General features: G+C 28.7%; 1 protein-coding gene across 1 annotated transcript; it reads left to right on the plus strand.

Annotated features, from left to right (window-relative positions):
• The first annotated feature begins 2,836 nt into the window (after positions 1 to 2,836).
• LOC145834953 (kelch repeat and BTB domain-containing protein 3-like) lies at positions 2,837 to 5,464 on the plus strand. Its single transcript, XM_082942481.1, has 3 exons — positions 2,837 to 3,044; positions 3,222 to 4,588; positions 5,378 to 5,464. The coding sequence occupies exons 1-3, from the start codon at positions 2,837 to 2,839 to the stop codon at positions 5,462 to 5,464; spliced, it is 1,662 nt and encodes a 553-aa protein (XP_082798607.1).
• Positions 5,465 to 18,134: the final 12,670 nt, after the last annotated feature.

Consider the following 18,134-nt stretch of genomic DNA (forward strand, 5'->3'; position numbering starts at 1 on the left):
TTTCTAATGTGAAAACTTTTTATTAATTCATCTATAGTTTTCTATTTATTTTGTTCTTTTGAATGTCTTAAGGTATTTGTTTTTAATTAACTGTACATTTCTCAGTTATTGAACTTATGTTTAGTATTTTTTTTTCTCAAAAATCAGGATAGTCTCAAACTAATTTATAGAAACAGTTGTTGTTTTTTTTTTACACAGATTAATATTTTTACTTATAAAAGTATCAACTCAGTTATTAATCAGTTAATACCCAGTTTAGGTTTTAGTATGAATCAGGGATGCCACACACTCATACCAGTAAAACTTTCCTTAAAAATACAATTTACTAAGGATGTCTTTTTTTATCTTACAAAACTTTAGCTAGTTCCTCCAGATGCTTTTATGATTCAGATTTTTCTTTGAAAAGTGTTTTTCAATATTAAATCTAACTATTCCTATTGTAATAATGATAATTTGAGATATTAAGGACTAATTAGATATATAAATTTTTTACTTTTTGCCTTTCTCTTTTTCATAAACTTAAGATTACCCACGCTAGTTTGATGTAACTCATGCTTGGTTGCCATATACTAAAGATAAGTAAAGCTAGTTAGAATAATTTTCTGAACTTTTGATGATAAATTGTAATAATGCTATAGTTCTAGCTAACTTAGACTAGTTTTAAATTAAAAAAAAAGACAGTTTGATTGTTTATTATAGGAAACTCAGCATTATTTCAAATTTTTTGGAAATTTCATTGAAGTTTTTATTTATAAACAAAATCTTTAATGCAATTTGTTTGTTTAAGGTTTAATATTCTTATATTTTCTAGCTAATTTAGTTTGAATACTGATTTTTAAAACCCTCTTCTAAATTTCGAAAAATAAATATTTGAAAATTTTATAAAAGAATTCAAAAACTCACGATGACTCAGGACAGTTTTTCTTTTATATGACAAGTTGCAACCCTGCTAAAACTGTTATTGGTTACTCAGACTGACTTTGTTTTGGTTTTAAGAAAGGCACAACTTTTATTTATAAAAGGTCATAAACTATTTTTAATTTGACTTAAACTATTCTTTATTCTTAAATTATTCTTTATTACTATAATGTTTCAACTTTATCACTTTTATCAGAAAGTTTAACATATAAGAACTCACAATAATAATTGTTAACTGGTTATTTTTTGCAGAGTTCTTGAAATTGACTTAAAAATAGTTTTTAGTTTTGTACAATAATAATATGTAATTGAGAAAACACTAAGTAAAACTACAATTAAAATATGAAATTATTTTTTAGTGTTTTAGTTAAAGTTTGTTCTAAAATAATGAAAATTATTTTTTTGTTTCAAGTGTTTCCAAATTTTTATAGTTCTTCAAATTTTTTAATAATTAAAACACTTGAATAAAAAACTGTTAGGTTTTATTTATTTTAAGGATTTAAGTGAATTTTTATTCTGTAGTTTGAATAATGTAAGTTAGTTGAGGTATTTTGAGATTAAAATTAAACCTTAGAATGTTAAGAATTTTTAGTAATCAGGTTGAGTTTAGAATTTTTTTTCTAAAATTTTAGGCTAGTTTTTTGAGTTTAAAACCTTTTGAGCTTTAATAATAATATTTTCAACAATATTAGAAATACTTTCGTTTATTTGAAAATAGCTCAGGATAGTTTAAGAATTTCTAGAACACTCAGTACTTTTTTCAAATATGTAAATGATATAAGGTTGATTGAGTTAAAATTTTCGTTTGTATATAACTAGTTTTGTTAAATAGCTAGATTTTTATTGATTTTAATTTATTGTTTAAGTTTTCAAGGGACCCAGGGCAGTTGTAGTCACTCGAAAGAAATCATTTTTGACCCAAAGAAGTGGCAACAGTGTACATTCAGTTCAAACTTAAAATAAAGTCATTTAAAAAAAACTTATAACAAATATTTTATTTTATTTTTATGCTTGAAATAACTCATTTTACAATTTTTAGTTTTTTAACACGAAGAAGTGACAATCTTTAACAACCTTGAACTTAATGAAGTACAAAATTTAGTACATGAAATGAAGAATAACAGCTTCAAGTAACATTTTAGTCATATCAAAAATATACTTTTTTTTAATTTAACTGGACTTTGTTCTTTTTTATATTTGTTTAACATCTATGTAAAATACAGAAAATATTAATAAAATAATGTTCAAGTTATTTTATGTATGTGTTTAGTACTTGATGAAACATTAGAGAGTACGTGGTATTTACTAGGATAAACGGAAGTGTCTTTGTTTAATTGTGTAAACGGAAATCCATATTAACGCTGTAGAAATAAAAAGTGCATTAACACTGCATGATAAAGTTGTTATAAAATCCAGCTTCAGTTGATATAAGGCTGACAATTGATGTAGTTGATGTATTTGATCAGTATATCGGATTATTATATCAGTTGATGTATTTGGTCTTTCAGTTGATATTAGTTTTATATAGTTGATATGGCTCTCAGCTTTCAATTGATGTAGTTTGATTACATGTTTAATTAAGTTTAGTTAATTGTTTCTAAGCATAAGAACGTATTTTAAAATCAATTAAAAGTGTTTACGTATTCCTGCCTCCAGAGGCTCTCTTAAATTAGAATTTTTAGGTGAACATAACTTTTATTTGCAGTTCAGTGTGCACAGGTTTAGAAAAGCTTGACGGTTTAGGCTATGTGTAATTAGACTAATTTCTTTTTTTTGTTTAGATCAGTGATCGTCAAGCTTATCAATATAATACTTTACTTTCAATTTTTTGTTTAGATATTAAACTTGCAATATAAAAGTTTTACAAATGACTTAAAACTAACTTATTATCAACAGTGAACTAAAATAAATATATAAAATGTCAATTTTTAAAAACACAACTGGCAACATTGAAGTCTCTAGCGCACCTGGTGTTGAAAAAATAAAAACCACGAACTCTGAGAACCGTGAAATTTGTGAAGAGTTTCTCAGGAACTTCGATGAAAACGAAAGTTCCGAAGACGAAAATGTTGTGAAAAGTTTCAAAAGAAATGCAGTTTTGGGTTTTGATGAAAATGCATTGAAAAGTTTCTCTGATTTTTTTTGTATAGGTAAAAAGTTTTTTCTATTCTCTTTTAATTATATGATGGTTTTTTCGTAGAAATAAAGAATATACTTTTAATAGTTAGCATCTCTATCTAGTTTCATTAACTTCTGTTTTTTTTATTAAACTAATAAAATTAGAATTAAATAAACTTTTGTAGGTAATATGAAGTTATCAAACGAAAATTTCTTTAAACTTTACAAAATGGCAAAACTACTCAATTTCGACATTGCCAAGCAACATTTGCTCGACTCGTTCAAGATTGACCTGAATATTGACAACGTTTGTTTCTGCCATCAGTTTTCCAACATTGCCCAAAACAAACAAATTCAAAAGTGCACTTTCGACTTCATAACAAGGTGGTTCTGCTATTTGACCGAAAACAAAATGCTGGACGGTTTGAGCTTTGATGTCCTTGTGAGGATCTTGTCCAGTTCAGACTTGAATATCACCTCGGAGCTTGAGGTAGCAAAAGCTGTGAACAGTTGGATTGAACACGATCCAGAATCAAGAAGCAAGCTTACAATAGGCTTGGTAAAAACAATTCGTCTACCTCTGCTATCAACTGCTGCTCTGAATACATTGTTAGATGCTGAAACATTTTCAAAATGTGCTGAGAGTAAGGGGGTTATACTAAAAGCTATCAGCGATAAACCTGTTCAGAATCTTGACCCGAGCTCTGCCGACTGTCGAGTGAGACATTGCGCTCAGGATAATTTTGAGGTGGCACTTTGCAGCAATAAGTACCCTACCTATCGCGTGTTCAATTTAGAAAATAAGAACTACTCGTCCTTCACTGAGATAGCACGTATAGATAAAAGTTTTGACTTGTTCTCCGTTGAGTTCGTGAACGGGATCATGTACTTCATTGGTAACGAAGATTTACTTGATAGTTTGTCGGTGCTGTCTTACTCAGTTTTGACTGGATCCTGGGAGCATGTAACGTTTCCCGATGATTCTTTGATAGACTGCGATGATTTTTCAACTTGCACTTTGGTGGGAAAGATTTACATTTTAGGAGGAAAACTACCTAAAGTGTCAAGAATCGTCAGAAACCGTCAGCAACGTGACCTATCAGGAACCAACTTTGTCCTTTTTGATCCCAGCACTAAAAGTTTTAGGAAACTGGAAGACACCAAACACTCCAGGGAAGGAGCCGCGTCATGCGTATTCAACGGGAGAATTGTCACCTCAGGAGGATCCGATCATCCGACATCCGTTGAAGCATACGATCACTGCGCAGGTGAGTGGTCACGTGACATGCCCGACATGCTGGAGGGAAAAAGCGGTCACGCTTCGGTAAGCATCGGCAGCAAAATGTACGTGATCAGTAGATGGGAAGGTTGCGAGGTTTTTGATCTCTTCAGCGGGAAGTTTGCTCTTCTTCAAGCTCCGTGGGTTAAGAGGAAATTTTTCACTTCTAAGTGCGTGGTGATTGGCAGCAAGATGATAGTGGTTTCTAGCCACAATCATCGAGATTTTAATTTCATTGTTTTCGATTCAGAGGGATTAAAATTGGAGAAGGATGTTAGTTTGAGGCAAAACGAGCTGGATATTAATTGTAATCACTGTGTCAAATATCCCAAACTCAATATTTTTCCGGAAACTTTTTAATTGTGATTTTTATTTTTTGTACTGTAGTGTAGATAAAGTATAACTGAAAATTTCAACTTGGTTTTATTTCCTGTAAATAAGTTTGTTAAGCTTAACTGAAAAAAGTATGCTCAAGATATCATAAAAAAACTTACAAAAAATGTGTAGTTTATTTTTATAGAAAGCAAATATATGTAAAACAGTTTTTACCTTTATTATTTTATAAACTTGTTTGTTTGTATGTATATAGAAACTGTTTAAAAAGAACTGATAAAATTAGATACTTTGAAAATAGAGTTCAATTGAAAGTGTTTAAAACAATAAAAATCTAAATTTTTAAGTTAGATACCAATTTAAGTAAACATTATCTTTACTTAAGTAAACCATAACGAATAACTTATGATTTACAAGTTTAAAAAAATAATGTTTCATACAATAAGTTTTATCTATAGTAGCTTTAAATGGAAAGTTTTTTAAACAATGTAAGTTTCTAATGTCCCGATCAAGACGTTAAAAGGTATCCGTGGTGTGCGACTCGATAACATTAACTAAAAGGTTTTATTGTACACAAGGTCATTGGAACAAATACTTTTGAGTGGTTTTTTCATCGTTTCATAAGATATTAATTTCATTGCAACTTTCATTTTACAACAATTAAAAGTAATATCAAAATTTCATTGGTTTATGTTTCTTTTTCTAAATAACATAAGGTACGATTTGAAGGGAACCGCTCATTTCCAACAAGCGATCATTTCCCACCTGGTCAAAAACGAGAACCGCTTACCGACCAAGGGTAAGGGTTTGGTGTAATGGTAATAAATAAACAAATTATAAATAAATAGCTAATAAAAAATAGAGGAACAGATAAAAAAATAAGAAAATATTGTGGGGGAATTGATCAGTTGGAAATTTTCGATATACCGATTTCAATTACATAATTTAATGTAACTGACATATACGAAGTGCAGATTGAATTTATAAATTGTATTTTTGAGTGTACAAATATACTAGCATTCACAAACTTTATGTAACTTAGTAAAGAGTATCAATGCAGATATGCCATCATAAACTTTAAATTAGTTTCAATATCAAATATAAATTTTGAATAATTTTGTGCTAAATGTAAAGATATCACAAGAAAAAAATTAAGCTAATGTTTAACTCTTTTAAGTTCATTAGATGAAAATTTAGCAAAAAAACACAACAAAATATATTTACACATGTTAATTTTCTGCTTAATAAACGTTTTTAGTAAGTTATCTACTTTTTTTTCAAAACTCGTAAAAATTGTATTTCAAATCTTGCCCTTGATGTCAAATGAAAAACTTTTAGGACTGGTAAATCTTTGATCTAAGAGAGGTTTTTCTTTTTTTTTTTTAGAAGGCTCCCTTAAATAACCAAAAAAGCTATGGCACCCTTTAACAAAAATTCTCATAATCTAATGTTGTATAAGACCTTTTGTGCTCCTCACCTTCAACTCGAAAATATCCAGTGTAAGTTTCAAATTATCGCCCCTTTTCATCTTATGGACCCTAAATTTCTAATATAGTCCATTTTCGGAATTTTTGATCTGAGAGTAACTTTACTGAAAGAACAACTAATATATCAGTAAGTTGTATATATTTTATTATTTTAAATATTATTTTAACATGACTTAAATAAAAGGGTCGGCTGCAGTTGTAAGGTTTTTGAAATTTTTTCATTCATAAAATTATGTAAATGAGGTCAAGTGATATAATACTGCAGAATATAAAAAACATCTACACCCTAACCGAATATATAAAAACAATCCTTAAAAAAAGTTATAATTTAATAAAAGTAAGAGTATTAGCCAATCAGAAGCGACCTTAGAACTGCAGCCGTTAAAGCAAGCATTTACTTATGATAGCTTGTTTATGCAGTTGAATTATTTATTTGTAATAAAAAATGTTATTTATCAAAGTTATATGTTTCACTAGTCGGTTGACTATATTTAAATTATTGGCAACATTTTTGTTTGAATTTTTGTAGAGAACTGGTACTTAGAGGTAAAATATAAAACTATATTTTTGACTTAAGAGCGTAAATTTAAAGTAGTTAATGATTTATAATAGATAGGTTTGGTATAGTTTCAAAATTCATCTTGATTTTGATACTAGTAGATGAAATTAGTTAACATATTTTATTTTTTTTAGAAGATAACAAGTTTTTACAATGTAATCTTAAAGCTCAACTTAATTAAAAGAACAGGTGATGTTTTAAATTTTTTTGTTTCAAAAATTAATTAGCACAATTATTAATGATACATGTTAATACTTTTAGGTATTGTTATAAAAAGTTAAAACGTATTTTGATCAGTATTTCCTTAAAAATAACTTATTTTACTTATAGGTAATGAGAATAATGTGAAACTCAAGTTTTACCTAAACTTTAATTTTTCATTTAAAACAAATAAGTTATACAACTGTGAGAGCTTTTACTTTTACCTTAAAGTTTTACCATATCTCGATAAAGTGACGATTTCCCCTGTGTTTAATTTGACTTTTTATAAAATGGCCATTTTGGTCATAAGACTATTCGAGTCTAAAACTTAATTGTCATATTTAAGTTCATAATGTTGCTAAGAAAACATTTTCAAGTAAAGAAAATATGTGGACGCTACATTTATTTTCTATGGTTGAGTATGGAGGAAGTTTTGTTTGTCATCAAACTGCAATAATGGTAGGGAATTAAATGGATTAAACTAAAGGGCTAATTTTTTCTTGTTTTTAGCAACTATTTTCAAATTACTATATTTTAATTATTAAATCAAGTTAACTAATTTTAAATAAATCAACTTGTATTTTATACTTTTTACACTAGATAACTATTCTTACATTATAATATAACTTTACTTAATATTAAGTACTATACTTAAAGCAAAGTTTAACAATTTATTCTCAATAAAGTATATAAACTCTTATTTACAAATACATCTTAATAATAGCTAATTTTTTTGTAACAAACATTAGTTTTAAATAATTCAAGTTAAAATTGACTATTAATTTTTTTTTTGTGTTTATATAGGATTTGAATAGTACGTATAAAATTTATACAAAATATAGGTTTAGATTAATACAAAGTTGCCACAAACTAAGGCTTCTTTAAACTTTTTAAAGCTTTTGTGAAAAATTAAGACTGCCTTAGGTTTTTCTGAATTTCTTTTTAGAAATATCAGGCTAGTTAGGAAAATTTTCTAAAATAAATTTAATCTAGAGAAATTTACTAGTTTCAGATTTTGAAAACTTATTTTTAAAGTTATTTATAACTTTCTATCTGTTCAGTTCTTTTGATTTTAATGAAAATCTTAAGAAATTTATTCTTGATTGACTGTACATTTCTCAGTTATTGAAGTTATGTTAACTATTTTCTTTTTATCCAAAAGTCAGGATAGTCTCAATCTAATTTAATGAAATATTTACGGTTTTTTTTTTACTTAGATTAATATTTATACTTTTAAAAATAGTTACTCTGTTAATAATCATTTAATATCCAGTTTTAGGTTTTAGTATGAATCAGGGATGCCACACACTCATACCAGTAAAACTTACCTTATGAATACATTTTGACTAAGGATATCTTTTTTTTATTTACAAAACTTTAGCTAGTTCCTCTGGATGCTTTTATGATTCAGTTTTTTCTTTGAAAAGTGTTTGTCAATATTATATCTAACTTTTCCTATTGTAATAATGATATAGTTCTGGCTAAGTTAGACTAGTTTGAAATTAAAAAAAAAACTTCAGCCAGATTAATTTTTTTTAATAGAAATCTCACAACTATTTCAAATTGTTAGGAAATTTTAGTCAAAAGTTAATCTAGAAACAAAATCCTGAAAATGATTTGTTTGTTTTAGTTTTAATATTCTTACATTTTTTAGTCAATTTAGTTTGAAAACTGATTTTTAAAAGCTCATCTAACTTTAAAATTAAATATTTAAAAAAAAATTTGAAAGATTTAAAAAACTCAAGATGGCTCAGGGAAGTTTTAAGTCATTAAGTTTTTTTTTTATATGACAAGTGGCAACCCTGCTAAAGTTGTTATTAGTTACTCAGACTAATTTGTTTTCGTTTTAAGAAATCCATAACTTTTATTTATATTCCTTATAAAAATTCATAATTTATTTTGAATTTAACTTAAACTAAAAACTAAGAATTATTCTTTATTACTATAATATTTAAAATTTTTACTTTTATAACTTTATAATATAAGAACTCAAAATAATAATTGTTAACTATTTATATTTTGCATAAGTTCTTGAAACTGACTTAAGAATAGTTTTCTGTTTTGTATTATAATGATAAATAATTTAAAAAATAACAAATAAAATTTCTATATCCTGTGAAATATGAAATTATATTTTAGAGTTTTAGTTAATGTTTGTTTTAAAATAAACAAAGTTATTTTTTGTTTCAAGTGTTTCAAAAATTTGATAGTTCTTTAAATTTTTTAATAACCTAAACACTTGAAAGAAAGACTTATAACTTTTATTCATTTTAAGGATTTAAGTGAGTTTTTATTCTGTAGTTTGAATAATGTAAGTTAGTTGAGATATTTCGAGATTCAAATCAAACCTTAGACTGTTAAGGATTTTTTAGTAATAAGCTTAAGTTTAATTTTTTTTTTCTAAATTTTTATGCTAGTTTTTTTAAATTTAAAACCTTTTTAGCCTTAATAATAATATTTTCAGGCATATTAGAAATGTTTTTGTTTATTCATAAAGAGCTCAGGATAGTTTAAGAATTTCTGAAAATCTCAGTACTTTTTTCAAATATTTAAATGTTATAAGGTTGATTAAGTTTAAATTTTCGTTTATATATAACTAGCTTTGTTAAAAAGCTAGATTTTTATTAATTTTTATTTTTTGTTTAGGTTTGAAGGGACTCAGGGCAGTTGTAGTCACTCAAAAGAGTTAGTTTTTGGCTCAAAGAAGTGGCAACAGTGTACATTCAGTTATAAACTTAAAACTAAGTCATTTAAAACAAACTTATAAAAAAATAAATAATATTTATATGCTTGATATATAAATTTACAATTTTTAATTGTTTAACACGATAGAGGTGACAATCTTTTACAACCCTGAACTTAATGGAGTACAAAACTCAGTACATGTATGAAAAATAACACATCAAGTAATATTTTGTTTAGATTTGAAGGAACTTACTTTTGACTCAAAGAAGTGGCAACAGTATATATTTAGTTATACTATACACTCAGACACTTAAAATAAAGTATTTTAAGTTAGTTTAGAACAAAATCTTAGAATATTTTTTTGGTTGAAATAACTTAATTTTCAACTTTTTATTGTTATAAAAAGAAGAAGTGACAATCTATTTCAACCCTGAACTTAATGGAGTACAAAACTTAGTACATGTATGAAAAATAACAACTTAAAGTAATATTTTACTCAGATCAACAATTTACATACTTTTAAAACTTAACTGGATTTTTTTGATAATTTCTTTTTTGTTCAACATCTATGTAAAAAACAGAAAATATTATTAAAAAAATGTTCAAGTTGTTTTATGTATGTATTTAGTTTTTAATAAAACATTTGAGTACTAGGTATTAATTAGGTTGAGCAGAAATGTGGTTATTTAAATTTGTAAAACGAAATCCATTTTAATGGTGTAGAAATAAAAGTGAATAAGAAAGATGACTGCATGATCAAGTTGTTATAAATTTCAGCTTTAGTTGATATAAGGCTTTCAGTTGATACAGTTGATGTTTTTGATCAGTATATCGGATCAATATATCAGTTGATATGTTTGATCTTTTAGTTAATATTAGTTAGTATTAGTTTGATATGGCTCTCAGCTTTCAGTTAAAGTATGTTAATTACATGTTTAAATAAGTTAAGTTAGTTGTTTCTAATCGTAAGAACGTATTTTAAAATTAAATGAAAGTGTTTTCGTATTCCTGCCACTAGAGGCTCTCTTAATTTAGACCTTTGGGTGCACATAATTTCTATTTGCAGTTCAGTGTGCACAGATTTCGATTAGCTTGACGGTTTAGGCTATCAGTAACTGGAACAACTGTAATTTATATCAAATGTTAAGATCAGTGGTCGTCTTACTTATCAATAGAATTTTCTACTTTTAATATTTGTTTAGATATTAAACTTGCTATATAAAAGTTTACAAATGACTAAAAACTAACTTATTATCGACAGTGAGCTAAAATATATATATAAAAATGTCAACTTTTGAAACCACAACTGGCAATATTGGATGCTCTAGCGCACCTGGTGTTGGAGAAACAAAAACCACGAACTCTGAGAACCGTGAACTTTGTGAAGAGTTTCTCAGGAACTTCGATGAAAACAAAAATTCCGAAGACGAAAATGTTGTGAAAAGTTTCGAAAGAAATGCAGTTTTGTGTTTTGATGAAAGTGCATTGAAAAGTTTCTCTGATTTTTTTCGTAAAGGTAAATAGATTTTTACTCTCTGTTAAGTTCTGTGATGGTTTTTTTTTTGTAGAAATTGAAAATATACTTTCAATAGTTAGCATCTTTATCTAGTTTTATTACCTTCTTTTTTTTATTAAACGAATAAAATTTGAATTGAGTAAACTTTTGTAGGTAATGCGAAGTTATCCAAAGAAAGTTTCTTCAAACTTTACAAAGTGGCAAAACTACTTAACTTCGCCAATGCCAAGCAACATTTGCTCGACTCATTCAAGATTGGCTTGAGCATTGATAATGTTTGTTTCTACCATCAAGTTTCCAACATTGCCAACAACAAACAAATTCAAAAGTGCACATTCGACTTCATAACAAGGTGGTTTTGCTACTTGGCCGAGAACAAAATGCTGGACGGTTTGAGCTTTGATGTCTTTGTGAGGATCTTGTCCAGTTCAGGTTTGAATATCACCTCGGAGCTTGAGGTAGCAAAAGCTGTGAACAGTTGGATTGAACACGATCCAAAATCAAGAAGCAAGCTTACATTAGGCTTGGTGAAAAAAAATCGTCTACCTCTGCTCTCAACTGCTGCTCTGAATGCATTGTTAGATGCTGAAACATTTTCAAAATGTGCTGAGAGTAAGGGGTTTATACTCAAAGCTATCAGCGCTAAAGCTGTGCAGAATCTTGACCCGAGCTCTGTCGAATGTCGAGTGAGACATTGCGCTCAGGATAACTTTGAGTTGGCGCTTTGCAACATAGATTCTTTTGTATACGATACATATACCTATCGCGTACAGAAGTTGGAAAATGAGAACCACCCGTACGCCAGTGAGATAGCGCATTTAGATGAAAATATCCGCGTGGTCTCCGTTGAGTTCGTGAATGGGATCATATACCTTTTTAGTTACGAGTATTTTCTCGACAATGCGTGGGTTCGGTCTTATTCAGTTTTGACTTGATTATGGGACAAAATAGAGTTTCCTTATAGTTTAGAGGACTGCGATAGTTTTTCAACCTGCAACTTGGCGGGAAAATTTTACATTTTTTCGGAAACTTGCTACGTAAAGCGTCAAGAAGCGTCAGGAACCGTCAGCAATGTAACGTATCAGGAACCAACTTAGTTGTTTTTCATCCCATCACTAAAAGTTTTGATAGCCTTGAAAATACCAAAAATTCTAAAGAGAGAGCCGCATCATCCGTATTCATCGGAAGAATTGTTACCTCAGGAGGATTCGATCATCCGACATCTGTTGAAGCGTACGATCACTGCGCGGATAAGTGGTCACGTGACATGCCCGACATGCTGGAGGGAAAAAGCGGTCACGCTTCGGTGAGCATCGGCAGCAAAATGTACGTGATCAGTGAAGCGGAAAGTTGCGAGGTGTTTGATCTCTACAGCGGGAAGTTTGCTCTTCTTCAAGCTCCGCCCGTTCGGGGGAACTTTACTAATTGTCAGTGTGTGACGAAAGGCGGTAAGATACTAGTGTTCGATGGCAACCGGTTTAGATGCATTTTTTTCGATCCGGAGAAATCAGAATGGGAAGAAGAAGATCGTTTCAGGCAACATGAGTTGAACGGAATAACAAACTATCACTGCGTTCAATATCCGAAACTCAATATTTTTCCGTAAACTTTTTTAATGTGATTTGTTGTTTTGTAGTTATTGACAAAATATTACTGAAATGCCAGCTTTGTTGTATTTCTTGTAATTAAGTTTGATAAAAAATAAATTAAAAAAAATATTCTTAATTATTTTAGTGGTTTATTGTTAACAACACTGTACAATTTATGTTCACTTTGCTCAATGTGCAGATTAATATTTTTGTTAAGATGTTATTAAATCCTAAATAAACTCTACAATATAATTACTTGAACTGAATAAAAATAAAAAATTTTATCACAATTAATAGAGGCAACAAAAGTTCAATGATTTCCTAATATCTATTCTAAGTTGCAGATTTTTGATTTTGTCAATTTTTCCTATAAAGTGTTTTGTTCGATTTAGTATTTTTATACATCTATGTTCTTTGACAAAAATTTTAGAGCTTAGATTGTTTACCGTGTTGAATCAACTTACTATTGACCTAATTTTGAACCTTGTTTTGCATGTTGATTTATATCATGTTAAATTCGACTTTTTTTGTGGTCAAATAATTTTGTACTATAGTATTTCTACATTTCAACCAAAACTTAGATTCTGTAGTAAAGAAAAAATATTTTTAGACAAAGGTTAAAAGTGCAAATTTAAATAAAAAAACTTTTTTTTAATACTATAAACTATTAACTTTCTTCTTGTTGATAAAATAAAACAAATTAATTATTTCTTTTATATTACTTATACTTATAAACCCAAAGTTAAAAGTTTGATTTAAAATAATTTTATATTTAGTTTGAGGTAATAACTATATGTGTCGAACACTTATTATGTGAATTTAGACAGATTTTCTATTATTGTAACTAAATTTAAATTTTAACAAAACAAATTTTACCGATTATTATAAACGATATACTTGATAAACGTATTAAGTTTGTAGTTTTGAAAATTAGTATTGTCAAAATTAACTTCAAGTATATTTGTAATATAAAAAAATTAAATTCAGAATTAGCACAAAATTTCTATTTTAAAGTTCAATATGCACAGATTTTGATTAGCTTGACGGTTTAGGCTATGAGTAACTAGAATAATTTATATTTAATGATTAGGTCAGTGGTCGTCAAGCTAATCAATATAATTTTTACCTTCAATGTTTGTTTAGATATTAAACTTGAAATATAAAAGTTTTACAAATGACTTAAAACTAACTTATTATCTACAGTAACCTTGAATAAATATATAAATGTCAACTTTTGAAACCACAACTGGCAACATTGAAGCATCGAGCGCACCTGGTGTTAAAAAAATAAAAACCACGAATTCTGAGAACCATGAATTATGTGAACAGTTGCTCAGGAACTTCGATGAAAAGAAAAATTCCGAAGACGAAGTTGTGAAAACTTTCAAAAGAAATGCAGTTTCGTGTTTTCATGGAAGTGCATTGAAAAGTTTCTCGAATTTTTTTCGTACAGGTAAAACGTTTTTTTTTACTTTCTGTTAATCATATGATGATTAACTCTCTGTTTTTTACTCTCTGTTAAGTTCTGTGATGTTTTTTTTGTAGAATAAAATAAATACTTATGATAGTTATCATCTCTATCTAGTTTCAATAACTTCTGTTTTTTATTTATTAAACTATTAAAATTTGAATTTAATAACCTTTTGTAGGTAATGCGAAATTATCCAACGAAAATTTCTTCAAACTTTACAAAGTGGCAAAACTACTTAATTTCGCCAATGCAAAGAAACATTTACTCGACTCGTTCAAGATTGACCTGAACATTGACAACGTTTGTTTCTACCATCAGTTTTCCAATATTGCCCAAAACAAGCAAATTCAAAAGTGCACTTTCGACTTCATAACAAGATGGTTCTGCTATTTGGCCGAGAATAAAATGCTGGACGGTTTGAGCTTTGATGTCTTTATCTTGTCCACTTCAGACTTGAATATCACCTCGGAACTTGAGGTAGCAAAAGCTGTGAACAGTTGGATTGAACACGATCCAGAATCAAGAAGCAAGCTTACATTAGGTTTGGTGAAAACAATTCGTCTACCTCTGCTCTCAACTGCTGCTCTGAATACATTGTTAGATGCTGACACATTTTCAAAATGTGCTGAGAGTAAGGGGGTTATACTAAAAGCTATCAGCGATAAACCTGTTCAGAATCTTGACCCGAGCTCTGTCGACTGTCGAGTGAGACATTGCGCTCAGGATAATTTTGAGGTGGCACTTTGCAGCAATAAGTACCCTACCTATCGCGTGTTTAGGCTCGATAAGAAGAACTACTCGTCCTTCACTGAGATAACACGTATAGATAAAAGTTTTGACTTGTTCTCCGTTGAGTTCGTGAACGGGATCATGTACTTCTTTGGTAACGAAGATTTACTTGATAGTTTGTCGGTGCTGTCTTACTCAGTTTTGACTGGATCCTGGGAGCATGTAACGTTTCCCGATGATTCTTTGATAGACTGCGATGATTTTTCAACTTGCACTTTGGTGGGAAAGATTTACATTTTAGGAGGAAAACTACCTAAAGTGTCAAGAATCGTCAGAAACCGTCAGCAACATGACCTATCAGGAACAAACTTTGTCCCTTTTGATCCCAGCACTAAAAGTTTTAGGAAACTGGAAGACACCAAACACTCCAGGGAAGGAGCCGCGTCATGCGTATTCAACGGGAGAATTGTCACCTCAGGAGGTCGAGTTGGTACGACATCCGTTGAAGCGTACGATCACTGCGCAGGTGAGTGGTCACGTGACATGCCCGACATGCTGGAGGGAAAAAGCGGTCACGCTTCGGTAAGCATCGGCAGCAAAATGTACGTGATCAGTCGAGCGGAAAGTTGCGAGGTTTTTGATCTCTTCAGCGGGAAGTTTGCTCTTCTTCAAGCACCGTGGGTTAAGAGGAAATTTTTCACTTCTAAGTGCGTGGTGATTGGCAGCAAGATGATAGTGGTTTCTAGCCACTATCATCTAGATTTTAATTTCATTGTTTTCGATTCAGAGGGATTAAAATTGGAGAAGGAAGTTAGTTTCAGGCAAAACGAGCTGGATATTAATTGTTATCACTGTGTCAAATATCCCAAACTCAATATTTTTCCGGAAACTTTTTAATTGTGATTTTTATTTTTTGTATTGTAGTGCTAGATAAAGTATAACTGAAAATTTCAACTTGGTTTTATTTCCTGTAAATAAGTTTGTTAAGCTTAACTGAAAAAAGTATGCTCAAGATATCATAAAAAAACTTACAAAAAATGTGTAGTTTATTTTTATAGAAAGCAAATATATGTAAAACAGTTTTTACCTTTATTATTTTATAAACTTGTTTGTTTGTATGTATATAGAAACTGTTTAAAAAGAACTGATAAAATTAGATACTTTAAAAATAGAGTTCAATTGAAAGTGTTTAAAACAATAAAAATCTAAATTTTTAAGTTAGATACCAATTTAAGTAAACATTATCTTTACTTAAGTAAACCATAACGAATAACTTATGATTTACAAGTTTAAAAAAATAATGTTTCATACAATAAGTTTTATCTATAGTAGCTTTAAATGGAAAGTTTTTTAAACAATGTAAGTTTCTAATGTCCCGAACAAGACGTTAAAAGGTATCCGTGGTGTGCGACTCGATAACATAAACTTAAAGGTTTTATTGTACACAAGGTCATTGGAACAAATACTTTTGAGTGGTTTTTTCATCGTTTCATAAGATATTAATTTCATTGCAACTTTCATTTTACAACAATTAAAAGTAATATCAAAATTTCATTGGTTTATGTTTCTTTTTCTAAATAACATAAGGTACGATTTGAAGGGAACCGCTCATTTCCAACAAGCGATCATTTCCCACCTTGTCAAAAACGAGAACCGCTTACCGACCAAGGGTAAGGGTTTGGTGTAATGGTAATAAATAAACAAATTATAAATAAATAGCTAATAAAAATAGAGGAACAGATAAAAAAATAAGAAAATATTGTGGGGGAATTGATCAGTTGGAAATTTTCGATATACCGATTTCAATTACATAATTTAATGTAACTGACATATACGAAGTGCAGATTGAATTTATAAATTGTATTTTTGAGTGTACAAATATACTAGCATTCACAAACTTTATGTAACTTAGTAAAGAGTATCAATGCAGATATGCCATCATAAACTTTAAATTAGTTTCAATATCAAATATAAATTTTGAATAATTTTGTGCTAAATGTAAAGATATCACAAGAAAAAAATTAAGCTAATGTTTAACTCTTTTAAGTTCATTAGATGAAAATTTAGCAAAAAAACACAACAAAATATATTTACACATGTTAATTTTCTGCTTAATAAACGTTTTTAGTAAGTTATCTACTTTTTTTTCAAAACTCGTAAAAATTGTATTTCAAATCTTGCCCTTGATGTCAAATGAAAAACTTTTAGGACTGGTAAATCTTTGATCTAAGAGAGGTTTTTCTTTTTTTTTTTAGAAGGCTCCCTTAAATAACCAAAAAAGCTATGGCGCCCTTTAACAAAAATTCTCATAATACTAATGTTGTATAAGACCTTTTGTGCTCCTCACCTTCAACTCGAAAATATCCAGTGTAAGTTTCAAATTATCGCCCCTTTTCATCTTATGGACCCTAAATTTCTAATATAGTCCACATTCGAAAACTCTGATCAGAGAGTAACTTTACTGAAAGAACAATTAACATATCAGTAAGTTGTATATATTTTATTATTTTAAATATAATTTTAACATGACTTAAAAAAAGGGTCGGCTGCAGTTGTAAGGTTTTTGAAACTTTTTCATTCATAAAATTATGTAAATGAGGTCAAGTGATATAATACGGCAGAATATAAAAAACATCTACACCCTAACCGAATATATAAAAACAATCCTTAAAAAAAGTTATAATTTAATAAAAGTAAGAGTATTAGCCAATCAGAAGCGACCTTAGAACTGCAGCCGTTAAAGCAAGCATTTACTTATAATAGCTTGTTTATGCAGTTGGATTATTTATTTGTAATAAAAAATGTTATTTATCAAAGTTATATGTTTCAGTAGTCGGTTGACTATATTTAAATTATTGGCAACATTTTTGTTTGAATTTTTGTAGAGAACTGGTACTTAGAGGTAAAATATAAAACTATATTTTTGACTTAAGAGCGTAAATTTTAAGTAGTTAATGATTTATAATAGATAGGTTTGGTATAGTTTCAAAATTCATCTTGATTTTGATACTAGTAGATGAAATTAGTTAACATATTTTATATTTTTTAGAAGATAACAAGTTTTTACAATGTAATCTTAAAGCTCAACTTTTTTAAAAGAACAGTTGATGTTTTAAATTTTTTTGTTTCAAAAATTAATTAGCACAATTATTAATGATACATGTTAATACTTATAGGTATTGTTATGAAAAGTTAAAACGTATCTTGATCAGTATTTCCTTAAAAATAACTTATTTTACTTATAGGTAA

Source organism: Thalia democratica, chromosome 4 (genome assembly GCF_965202585.1).
Source record: "Thalia democratica chromosome 4, ktThaDemo2.hap1.1, whole genome shotgun sequence".
Classification (NCBI taxonomy): Eukaryota; Metazoa; Chordata; class Thaliacea; order Salpida; family Salpidae; genus Thalia; species Thalia democratica.